Source organism: Armigeres subalbatus, chromosome 1 (assembly GCF_024139115.2).
Source record: "Armigeres subalbatus isolate Guangzhou_Male chromosome 1, GZ_Asu_2, whole genome shotgun sequence".
Classification (NCBI taxonomy): domain Eukaryota; kingdom Metazoa; phylum Arthropoda; class Insecta; order Diptera; family Culicidae; genus Armigeres; species Armigeres subalbatus.
Genome location: NC_085139.1, coordinates 142,880,002 through 142,892,630, shown reverse-complemented (window position 1 = coordinate 142,892,630; position 12,629 = coordinate 142,880,002). Strand labels below are relative to the sequence as shown.

Here is a 12,629-nt window from a genome sequence, read left to right as displayed (position 1 = left end):
TCAAAATTACCAGTACAAACTTTTACACAAGCACGCGAATGAAGATGAACGTCTGTTCTCTGTGGTATGAAACTAATCGCGAGGTTGTAAACAAAACTGTAGTCTCGGCAGTGTCACATGAAAAGCCCTAAAGTCACATGAAAGGCCTATTCCCTTATTTTTATACAAATCGTGTTGCCAACCATGTAGAGTGATAAATTGAAAGTGAGTGAGAAAGAAAATACTGATAATAATTAAAGTAGTGGTGGTGAAGCTTCGATATTCATTTTTATTGCGTGAGTGGGAATGTGTTTTTGCATCAGTATTGTATACATTGCGGTGCAGTAATTTTAAAATTAAATTAGGATTGCATTTCTAGTATATACTGAGCGTTTGTTTAGCGTTTTTGAACATAAAACTACGTATTTCTAAAACATCACATGGCATAACAGTGTAGTTTTCTGTTTGAATTTGTAATAAAAGTATCCTATACATTTTCAAAATAATAAGATAAAACCAACACAAATTTAATGCACTCAATACAGTCAAACGTTAAGGAAAACTACAAAAATCACTAACAAGAAGCAACACGACGATTACGAATTACAAGTTCTGCTGTTCTCTGGCACGGTATTTTTGTAATTTTTATTGTATCAACCGTAGTTTCACGAATATTTCTTGTTTCAGACGTAGCTGGTGTGATTAGAGTGAAGTTTACGCCGAAGAAAATTATTTTCCGACCGTTTCTAAGCAAAATACGACGCACAGATCCTTCGGCCTACTGTTGCTTAGAGAAACTGCCCTTGGCTGCATTCTGCTGAATGCATCATATTACGGTGCCCCGGAAGCGTCTAATGTGCAAGTCCCCATCGAAGTCGGTTATCAGGAATTTGAGTCCAAATTTTAGGAATCCTTGCAAAAGCCAGGGAAAGCGTTTTTAAATCATCGGAGGTGACAACTTTCCAAAAAGAACGGGGAAAGTGTGTTGGCAGGCTGGGAATACGAGTACTGCGTAACATAAAAACGAAAGAGAGCGAGAAACTGCACCTACCAGCGAGAATGTGGTGAAAGCGAGTGAGCAAATTTATATTCGCAGCATATGACGATACGAGGTAAACAAAACAATATTGCGCTTTTCTGAGTAGTGTTTTTTGATAAGCCATTTATTTACTGTTTTATGTTCTTTTTTCTGGTGGGATACATAAAAGGGCAATTTTTTAAATTTATTAGATTATATTTGTTAAAATATTATTCCTAATATTCATCTATTTTATTGAACACGAAAATCTGCTATCTCTACTTTCACACGTTATACAAATATAAAAGCACAAAATAAAAGTTTGATGCCTCAAAATAGTATGTACTATATAGGCGGTAACATTAAACTCATTTTTTCATTGTTAAATAAAATATTTTGGTATTTACCTATATGTACGTAAATTCAGCTGGAATCCTCATTCTTACATTTTTAAGAATTTGGTGATTTTATTGATCGATGAAATTCGTGTGCTTTAACGCTTTTTTATAGCAAAAAAGCCTCAGAATTTAGGGCCAAAGTATTGAAAATTAGAGGCTGCGCAAAAGCCTTTAAGGTAATTTTTAAACATCCTGTTTAGATTTTCATTAAAATAGTCATAACTATCTATGACAGTTTTTATTCAATTCACAATCTATTGTAATTGATCTCTTCAGTATTAAATTTATGAAAAATTTGAGGAACATTTTTCTTGAAATCAGCTCCAAATGTTGGCTTTCTGCAGATTTTGAAAAACAAATTAGACCAGATACTGCAATATAAGGCTTTTTATTGAGTAAACACCACATAGTTTTCCATAATTTCATTATTTAAAGTCACGTAGGAGTTTTTTAGCATAATAAATTAGAAGAAAACTGTGTAATGTTCTGTACACATTCTATTATGTTTTATTGTTCTGAAGTTTTAACAACATAAATTTTATCTAACCCGCATGATTATTTACCATGCTTCTACCAGTTACAAATATAGCGTGGTCATAGTTGAACCGTTTTTTTTGAGAAACTGGATATGTAATATTTTTGGCTGAAATGAGATTTTTATATATTCTGAGTTTGCATGGAAATTATTATAGAAATCGTTCCGTAGGTGAAAGATCGTGTCGTGAGGCGGCCCATTAACTATTTAGGGGGAGATCCCCAAGCGCCGGACACCTCCCAATACAAAAGGAAGCTAGCTATTGAAAATGTTTTTAATGGCATGCAATATCAGATCTTCATGTGGTAAACTTTATACAAAATTTGAAATTGAAAAAAAATGCTTAAAATTTTGATGTTTCGCGTTATTTTAGAAGGTTTGAATCAACAATATTAAAATCAATCTAATGCATTCTGATTATGTGGAGATGGTCCATATTAGCCATATTTTAAGTAATGATCATGAGCCATGTAATTGTGGTGCAAAATGAATGTCTGTACACTCAATGTTTTTTTACACGATTGGTATTCTTTAATTTCCCGGTTAACCTGATTTAACACAGCTTTTTAAATACCACCTAATATATATATTTTTTTATTTTTTGTTTATATTTTCATGGGGCTAACTTTTCATTTACGCTAAAAGTAATCAACTAAACCCACCCTTGTAAAAAAAGAACTGGGTGTATTCGATAGTTGTCCCCCACGTCCGGACATTAACATTTTTCATAGCCATTCTTTACACCTGTTTTGTTACACTTACTTCAATTCAATTGTTCCTTCTCAGAAAGTCACAGAAATTAGCAGGAACAAACATTGAAGAGGATATTGAAAAAGGTGGGACTGTGGATATAGGATGTGTAAAATTTGGCTTAAGAATCATATAAGCTCTAGAATTTTCAATGTTTTTACGTTGATAATCAATAGTTCCAATAGGCTTAAAAATTACTGGAGAGTTTCCGATTCGATTGATTTGTTTGGGAAACTACGTAATATGCACGCACTTTGGGAAGCAATTATGGAGTAGGGTTAGGTGGGGCAAGATGGGTCACGGGGTAAGATGGGTCAGGCCGTTTTTGACCATTGTATACATTTTAATGTGGAGATTATGACTTTGTAGAAGGAATGATTTGGTGCTACTTGATTGCCAATCGATTTGATGATAGAATTTCATTTTGGTAGAGTATGGCAAGGTAAAATATTTTTCAGCATTGTTTCTTATGCGAAACACATCTTCTATAAAACGTGTAATCTCGTCGAGCAATCTAAAATTTTAACATTTTTAGTAATATAGTGAACGTATCATAAGTAATGTAGGCGATGTTGTACTAACTGCGTTGAAACAAATAAATTTGATCGAAAATTAAACATTCTAACATGAACTTGCAAATGGGGCAAGATGGGTCAGCACATACTGAAGGGCATAGTTCGTATTCAAAACATGTTTTCCATTGCTGATTTAATAATTTTAAGGTTAGTTTTGAGCATAATGATGTTAATTTATTAATTAAAAATGTATAAATTTTGTCTTCAAGAAAGCATTACACGGACGGCTTGTTTCCATAAGAAATTGCAGACATTTTTATATGTAGAGCCATTTCTTCATCCGAAGCTAAAAAATCTTTTTTTATTTAATAACATCATTGGCAATGAGCTTATCTATCTGTGTGTAATTCAATATTGTGAATAAGAACAATATTAATTGCAGAATTTAAAGGTGACCCATCTTGCCCCGCTGTTTGACCCATCTTACCCCGGTATTTTTTGATTGACAGAAAAATAGACTTCTACTTTAATGACTCAAAAAGAAATAAAAAGTGGAATTTTTGTTATTTCATACCCCAGGCTTACAGATTATGAGCTATTTTTATAGATCCACGTTGAAAAGTTGAATTAAAATGTTTCTGTTTTGAGGCATTCGAGGTTCGCCTTAGGCGACCCATCTTGCCCCATCATACCCTACTTCTTAAGATTTCGCACTGGAAGTGCCCCAGGGTGTTGAGATTTGTCAAAAACTATTGATCTGTATCGAAGAAAATGAAAGATTTGGTGTCAATATGGTGTTTTGTTTCTCAAACAAATGATTCAGTTAACTTCGTCACTTATTAACACTGAAGAGCAGATCTGCTCGATCATATGCATGGTGGCCACTGAACCGGGAGAACCGGGAAGAATCGGGAAATAACCGGGAATTCAGTTGAATTTAAAATTATGAATTAAATTCAAAATGTTCAGCGAGCTAATTTAAATATTTTCAAATACTAGCAAAATTAGGGATGTTTGAAGGGTGGAAAAATCCCTGGAATTTTCTGATAGTTTTTAAAGATTCTTGATTATTTGTAATAATCCTTACAAAATGTAGGGAAAAATATGGTAGTGCATGTAAAATATGTGTACACAACGAAAAACGGATGACTGTTAATTCTCCTCTGAAAAGGCAGAATAAATCCTGCCGAAACGTCGAGTAATTCAAAATATAGCCGAATTGATCAACCCAGAGACTGAAAAAGTTATATCCTTGCAGCAACAATATGTCCAGTCGTTAATTAATAATAGATAAAATAATATAATACGATTTCATATTTGTCGCTCGCTTGCGATAACTTTTGATTCTGTACATAATTGTTCTTCATAATTGCTAGTTTGTCTCAGACAGACAGACTGCGTGATTGGCGACGTGCAGCCAAGGACCGAGCTAAATGGGGAAAACTTGTATGCACTGCACAGGCCACTCCGGCCTTAGTCTGAAAATTAATAAATACCTAAGTTGATAGTTAGGAGGTTAAGAACGGGTTTCTTCTGCTTTGTGCAGTTGCAATGTATATTAGGGGAACGTGGGGCAAGATCGCCACCCTAAGCCCTGGCTCTTATGGAACACTAAAAATAATCCGCATACTGCAGATTTGTCTCTTAGCCATCTATTTTGGGTCTCTTCTATGATATAAGATGCAAAAATATGGATTATAAAAGCATAAAAGTCTAAAAATCTTATAAATTGGTTTTAAAAATGTCTTGGCTGTGCATATGAATCAATCACACTCTGCTGTTCCAAAGGCTTGCTTGGCTTGGCGATGGCATTTCCGCAAACGTGACCTTTAAGTGGTCTTGTTGTGTAGGGGTTATCACGCCCAGGGGACTGAAGAGAAAGCTAATACACCATTCATTCAACAATGCATAACAATTTCTATTCCTATTTCCCAGGTTTATGATATTTTAAGCAGCAAAAACTCCTAAAACCACATAATCAACCATATCTATCCATCCATAACCCTAATTGCATCGAAAACATGCAAGAATGTGTCGAAATCGTTAAAATAAAATTTCAAGTCTATTTTCAATTTTTTCTCCGGAATAGGCCTTCTTGATAAGTCAATCTGCATTTGCTTGTCATTCATAGACCCTTTGTTTACGGCATTTTTCGAAAGTAAACACGGGATAAGGCTTTTCGGGAGGGGAAATTTTCTCTCTACGAGGTTGGGCCGATGACGGTTCGGAAAAAAATCCCGTTATAGGCCCGAAGTTGGAGAAGGCTTATCCCAGACAGAAAAAAAACAGTGGCTTGGCCGTTTTTTAGGGTGGACCTACACATATTTTGAAAATAACACGTTGTAGGCCCAATCAAAAATTAGTTTTTTCTAAGTAATTTAATTGAAGATGCGGAACATTTTTATACTATTAGTAGCTATTAGAGGATGCTATCGAAGGGTGTTAAAATTGAATTTGTTTACTTTTCATTGTAGGCCCTAATCAATTGTTAAGCGAGATTTCGTTTAATGCATGATAACAACACTCTAAATAATCATATTCACGTGAAAAATCACGTAACTGAACTGTTTTGAACAAACGACGTTTGATACGTGACGTTGGTAATGTTCACCTGAAATTCACGTAACTTTTACTAAAAATCTTGGTGAATATGTTTGTATGTACTGTAAACAACTTAAGTGAGATTGTGTTAGTGTGATTGCAGCTTCGGCATTTACGGAAAACCAGCAATGTAAACAATCTTCACGTCAGATTTACCTGAAAACAAACGTGGTTATCATCCACCATACTCTTCACGTGGAAGTGACTTGACAATCACGTAAGAATGAATGATACATAACCTAAACATAGTTATTAGGCTTCGCAGAGGTAAAGGATATTTTAGGTGCAACTAGGCGAGAATTTTCCGAACCTCCTTGGAAAAAATATCAACGGAAGTCGCATGAAATTTAGAAGATTCGTAGAAAAGTGATTTGGAAGAAGTTTAAGCTACATGAAGACTAGAACTACAGTTTTCGGTAGCGTTAGCATAAAAATTTATTTCAGATTTCAACGTCCAAGGATGGACTACCTTTTGATTGGTTCAACATCGGAAATAGCAGCAATATTTGTGAAAGAATCTAGTTTCAACATTGCTGTCCAAATCTGATAAATTTCATTCGACATTCGTTGATTTGTTCTCCAACAGTGTTTTAGCGATAACTCCGAAGTGCAATTGCCGAATGACAGCATTAATGCAATAGACAGCATTAATGTTATATATTTCAAAGCATACCTGATATCATGTAGCTTTCACTAAAAGTTCACGTAACCAGTACGTAGCAATCACATAAGGTTCACCTGATCAAACACGTAACTACTTTCAAACTTCACGTCATTAGTACTGGAAAATCCAGTCAGATTCACCTGATAAATCACGTAACTCACCGAAGCTAAGTTTTGTTCAGGTTACATGCCATTCAGGTCACTCTTACGTGAAAAGTGTGGTGGATGAGAACTACATTTGTTTTCAGGTAAACATGACGTGAAGATTTTTCAGAGTGAAAGATTCGGAAGTATCGACGGGCTATTTTCCGACATAAAAAAAACATACAAACACAAAAGGCTCGATATACCTAATTGCAAGTTTTCACCAGAAAAAGATAATTGCTGATAATTGGCAGCTGAATTCGGATATACCACCCTGAAACTGGGTACCAAAAACAGAAGTACCAATTACGATGTTGGCTAGAGTGCCATTGTACCGCGGATGACAGGCGTTTCACCCTCCTAATTACGCCTATTTAGAGAGTAGGAGGTTGAAGGTTCGAATCCCTCCAAGACACGTGAATATTTTTTCGCAAATTTCATATCAATTTGTCCATTTCGAAACATTTGCTTTGCATATGCATAGCCAAGATATTTAACAAAAAAATGATTTTTGTACGGCCAAGTTGCCGAATAATATGCAATTAGTTTTAAATGTGTGTTTTTTTCGAGGCGTTAATTTACTGTATGGGGTGAATTCGCCAACCCCACGGGCGAGACAAGCAAAGCCCATAAAACATTTGAAAAAAAAATGTTTAAAACTTAAAGCCTGTCCACGTTAAATTTCGGACACCCATCATCCAACGCGATTTTTTAAAATTTTCACAAACCACTGAGGAGATCAATTTACACGACAGTTGAATCTCTCCGCTTTATGTTATTCTTTCAGCGGGTTTTCCTTCTCGTCCCAAGAGATAAAATGGCTGCAAATCAGTTGGACATTGTCTCAGTGTCCAAAATTTAGCGTGGACAGGCTTTAATAAAACATTAGGTATCATTTTTGCACTTAAAGAGATTATGTACGAATGATGCTAATTCCAAAATTGTGGTTTTAAATGTTGATTTTGCGGTTACTGGTCATAATTTCGGCTGAAACTAATTTTTATGACTAATATTTTTCCATTGTTTTAAATCAGCTCTCATTTGAACTCAAATTATTTTGATTCTTTTGTAAGCATTTTGGAATGCATTTAAAATTTGGATTATACTTATTGCCCTCTAAAATCTTGTCGTGGTATAGACAGTTTGGCAGTATTACCCCAATCCGACCAATTTTCCAAGTTTTCTTCTATCGAGTATTTTTTTTCAAATCTCATCCCAACATGGTTCAAAATGATAACAAATGGTTCGAGTAAAAGTGTGTAAGCGACAATTGTCTGGATATGCCAAGCATTCATTCACATAAGGTAGTATTTCTCTGAAAGCATTAATGTTCTAATAGAAAAGTATTGAAATTCCCGTTTTTTAGTAACCACCCGTTTATACAATGTATGATCCAATGTAGGGGCCCTCCTCAGCCTAGCGGTAAGCGGTACCGGTCTAGGCAATTTTCGGTTTGGAAATTGTCTCGACTGCCCTGGGCATAAAAGTATCATCATGTTAGCCTCATGACATACCGTGCACGAACCATACTTTGCACAGGAAGCTGAACTTTATTGCGTTCTTTATCTCACACATCGCGACGGCAAAATCGACTTGAAGGCTAAGACAATGCACTGTTAAACAACAGACAGCTACCGCGTGGTTCATAACGAACAAATAACCAGTTGCTCTGTCGAGAGCTGAACGCAAACTGAAATGCGAGCATTTGAAGAAGGCAAAACCTTGGGCAAAACATCTCGTTTTGCCTTATATCGGGCAAATACAATCAGTTCAGGATACTTAGCACCACGAGTCCACATCATGGCAGTGGGTATGTCTTCCTAGCTCATATACCCATGGCCATAAACTGACATTTGAAAACTGTGTTTCATCGTCCCTCTGCAGTGCTTCTTATGTAGGTGCCCCATGGAAGCATCGTGATGACGTTCCATCGAAAGATCCAATATTGTTCGATTACCGGATAGTTAGTTAAACGTTCGATGGAGATACGCGTTGGTACTAATGATGATAGTACTGTTCTTATGGCTGCATACTATAGAGAGTTTGTGTACCGATGCAGGGGATACTGATGAGAGGTAGATTGCTGCGTACTCCATAACTATAATTTTCTCTGAGCAAACTTTCAGCGGATCGACGGCAGTGGCTTCAGATCTTCAGGCATCAACAATTTACTTACGATCTATTGTAACAAAACTTCCTGTTGGTAAACCTTTCTTCCATGTGAAGGCTGACAAGGAAGATTTCAATTCCATTATTCAATTTCATATTCATCTTGAATGACACGAATGATAACGTAGGTATTTCCAAAAAAAAAAGGTTGTTGCTGTTGGTACACAATGAGTCCACTTTGAAACTCGTAGTTCGATTGGCATGTGTTGTACCTATAGGTTAATTAATAACCACATTGTGCTTTGGGCATACCTACAACATGATTTTAAAAAGAAATATTGGAAAGCATTTTTTGAGAAAACCACGATTTGCATCCGAAAAGATAAGAGAATTAGCTTTAAAAAAAAGTAATTTACGTTTGACAAAGTACAGCACAAAATAAATAAATAAATAAATGGGATAAATAAAATATAATAACTAAAATGTATTTTTTTTTTCAGATCCGCTATTTTGATCGGTCGTATGGTTTTTAATGATCTCTCCAACGAGGAACAAATCATGGACACTTTGGAAACATCAAACAATGCCGAGGATCATCCTCGTGTAATCATACACGTAGATATGGATTGCTTTTATGCACAGGTTGAAGAGGTGCTGAACCCCAGTCTCAAGGACAAACCAGTGGGAGTTAAGCAACGGTTCAATGTGGTGACGTCTAACTATATCGCTCGGGAATACGGTATCAAAAAAATGATGCTCATCAATGAAGCCACGAAGCTATGCCCAGACTTGGTGCTCGTCAATGGCGAAGATCTTACCAAGTATAAGCAAATGTCGACTAAGATAAACGAAATCATGCACAAATTCACGCCGAATGTTGAAAAGCTAGGATTGGATGAAAACTATCTTGACGTCACGAAAGAGATAAATGAACAGCTGGAGCAGAAAATTGACCTGGAGCAATTGCAGAACGTCGTGGGTTTCATTCATCCACCGGTAGAAGAACCAAGCTTAACCGATCGAGAAGTGTTCCGAAGAGCGTGCTGTTGTGGTTGTGACAGAAGAATAATACTTGCATCACACATGGCAAAACAGATACGAGACCGCATATTTTGCGAGTTGGGTATGAAGTGTTGCGCGGGGATAGCGCATAATAAGCTATTAGCAAAGTTAGTTGGTGGGGTCCACAAGCCTAACAAACAAACGGTATTACTTCCAAACTGTGCCGCGAGCTTCGTGGGAACACTCGGGACAGTCAAAAATTTGACTGGCATCGGTGAGAAGACTGCTCAAATATTGGAAGAATGTGGTGTGAGAACTGTTCGTGAGCTACAGGAAGTTTCACTTCATCAGCTCTCAAAACGACTGGGATTCGAACAATCCAGTAAATTAAAAGAGATGTCCTTCGGGAAAGACGATACACCGGTTAAGCAAACTGGGAAACCAAAATCAGTTGGTTTAGAAGATTCTTGCCCTGCAATTTCTATTCGAGCTGACGCTGAGGACAAGTTCAGGCATCTTTTAATCCGGCTAGTGAAAAACATAGCTGATGATTGTCGCATTCCAATAGCTATTAAAGTAACTGTTAGAAAACATGATTCTGTAAAGAAAACGAGTCATCGCGAATGTAAACAAGATAAAATACTGCCATCTTATTTTCGGCACAAAGACGGCAAGCTGGTGTTAGCTGATGGCGCCCAGGATAAAATTCTAGCCATCGTGATGAAAGTATTCGAACGTATGGTCGATTTGGGACAACCGTTCAACATTACATTGCTGGGACTTTCATTTTTCAAATTCCAAGAACGTAAAGCCGGCTCGAAGTCGATAGCAAATTTTCTGATTAAGAAGTCAGATATTGAGGTCCAATCGATTACTAACCTTAGCAACGAATCACTTACATTAAGTGACAGTTTCACATCGACCCGGTCTTATTCCACGGCAATGGATTGCGATCCCTCATCGAGTACGTGTTTGTCAGACACCGCCTCAGTAGCATCCTTATCCGGTTCAGAATCAGATGTGGAACCGTCGCCAAAAAAGTGTCGTCGTTTGGCTTCATTTCTTGCGCGCAAAAATAGTAGTTTGCTACCATCTAACGAGGATGATTGTTCGTCGCCTAGTAAACTACGTGTTGCTGATCTTCGACTGAATTCCAAGGAGTACGATCAAGAGCCATCCAATTCTGGCGCGAGCGTAACAAGCATTCCACTCGGGTTAAAATCCGCAGGATTCTTCAAAAATCATCTATCTACATCGACTCCTGCAAAATCATCATCGCAAGCTGAATCGCCATTGGCAAGGGGACCTACTGGTGGCGGTAACCTCAAGGCGTCCAATGAAAGCGGTCTTCCCTCAAATGTCGATCCTAATGTGTTCAATGCGCTGCCGGTGGAAGTACAACAGGAACTTTTGGAGAATTGGCGAACCTCGAATCCCGCATCATCCTCAAGCGCATCGTTGTCCAGTTCTAGCTCGAAAAATACACTCCATCGATATTTTGTTAAAAACGCATAGCGAAGCTCTCTAAAGGATGGAAATTAATGGTTGTATTTATTTATTGAAACGGTATGAAACATTAACTTCGGTTATAATAATAATTACGTCAACCTGATTTTGTTGTGAATATCTCGCCTTTTCTGTTTTTTTTTGTATTTCTAAAATTAACATAGGTACTTTTGACGTTATAAAAGGACATGTATTCACCTTATAAAGACACAGAGATAAAAAATATTGTTAAAACATTATAGCCTACTCATACAACTGGGTAGGGCAAATGGCTGCTTTGGTAGAGTTTGTTTTTGTCAATAGGTTTTCTAAGATCCATTGTGCTCAAATTTGTCCTGAACATTGTAAGTGCACCCAGGTACGTTGAGGTCGTGGATCAGAAAATTTTATTTACGAAAAAACCTATGTCAATAATAAAACATCAGCCAAAGCCGTAATTTTCTCTACGTGATAAAAAGAAATTTAATAAAAAAAACTACAAAAAAAAAAACGATCACATTGTTAAATGAAAGAAAGCCGATTGTTTAGGACAAAAGTAATGAAATCACATTTAATGAAACAGCACATCTAAATTTTAAACAGTCCATTTGCTGAATGGACGCTTGATAATGAAAACTTAGGTCCTTAGCAGGGTTTGTAGAAATCGCTTTCAATATAGATAACGAACAAATGATAAAAGAAAGGCAAAAATTGTTCCGAATCATAACAAGCCATGATAACAAATTTATCAAACTTGTATACTACCCTTTTACGCATAATTGTCCCATGTTAGTTTTCGCGGATTTTTACTTTTTATCATAGAGTAGTCTATTTTGATGTATATTTTTCAAAAAAATTTCAAGGTATCGAACTTTGTTCTGAAAATCATTGAAAATAACGTCAAGTCTATTTGTCCCATTGTTAAATTTCTACGCATAATTGTCTCGCGGTGAATTAATTCGTTATTATGGCAGATTCTGTTATTTTATGCAGCATCGCTCATTGAAATAGTATTTTATGCTTAGATCTTCCAATTTCAGCCGCTCGTGGATAATGGGGGCAATCAGAAAAAAAAAATCATTTTAAGCGACATAAATCACTTCAACCACGAGGACAATTCACTTCCATAGATGAAGCATGGAGAGACATTTTTGTCAATAGTAGTAGTCATTTACAAAATCATGCACTGAGCGGGACTGATATACGTAGAAACCACCAAAGGGGTTGTACAATAATTACGTAAGCACTTATGGGGGGAGGAAGTGTGCCATTTTCTTACGCTCCATATAAATAAAAAAATAATTGTATGGGAAAAATCTTAAACGGTGGGGGGGTGGGGGTTTGAAAAACCCAGAAAAAATGCTTACTTAAATAGCCTCAAAGAAGTGCTGTATTTTTCGGCATAACTGACCCGCCAAACTATTTTCATG

General features: G+C 36.5%; 1 protein-coding gene across 5 annotated transcripts; it reads left to right on the top strand.

Annotated features, from left to right (window-relative positions):
• Positions 1–256: 256 nt before the first annotated feature.
• LOC134205200 (DNA polymerase iota) lies at positions 257–11,710 on the top strand. 5 transcript variants are annotated; one of them, XM_062680237.1, is made up of 4 exons: positions 257–275; positions 525–609; positions 667–1,091; positions 9,213–11,710. In XM_062680237.1, the coding sequence occupies exon 4, from the start codon at positions 9,235–9,237 to the stop codon at positions 11,227–11,229; it is 1,995 nt and encodes a 664-aa protein (XP_062536221.1). In that variant the 5' UTR covers positions 257–275; positions 525–609; positions 667–1,091; positions 9,213–9,234; the 3' UTR covers positions 11,230–11,710. The 5 variants fall into 5 exon arrangements, with proteins under 5 accessions (XP_062536221.1, XP_062536217.1, XP_062536220.1 ...); XM_062680233.1 differs by lacking the exon at positions 257–275 and adding an exon at positions 282–461; XM_062680236.1 differs by lacking the exon at positions 257–275 and adding an exon at positions 286–432.
• Positions 11,711–12,629: the final 919 nt, after the last annotated feature.

Excerpts from the sequence above, each read along its gene's own strand:
- LOC134205200 (XM_062680237.1), top strand. The coding sequence starts at position 9,235 with ATGGTTTTTAATGATCTCTCCAACGAGGAACAAATCATGGACACTTTG.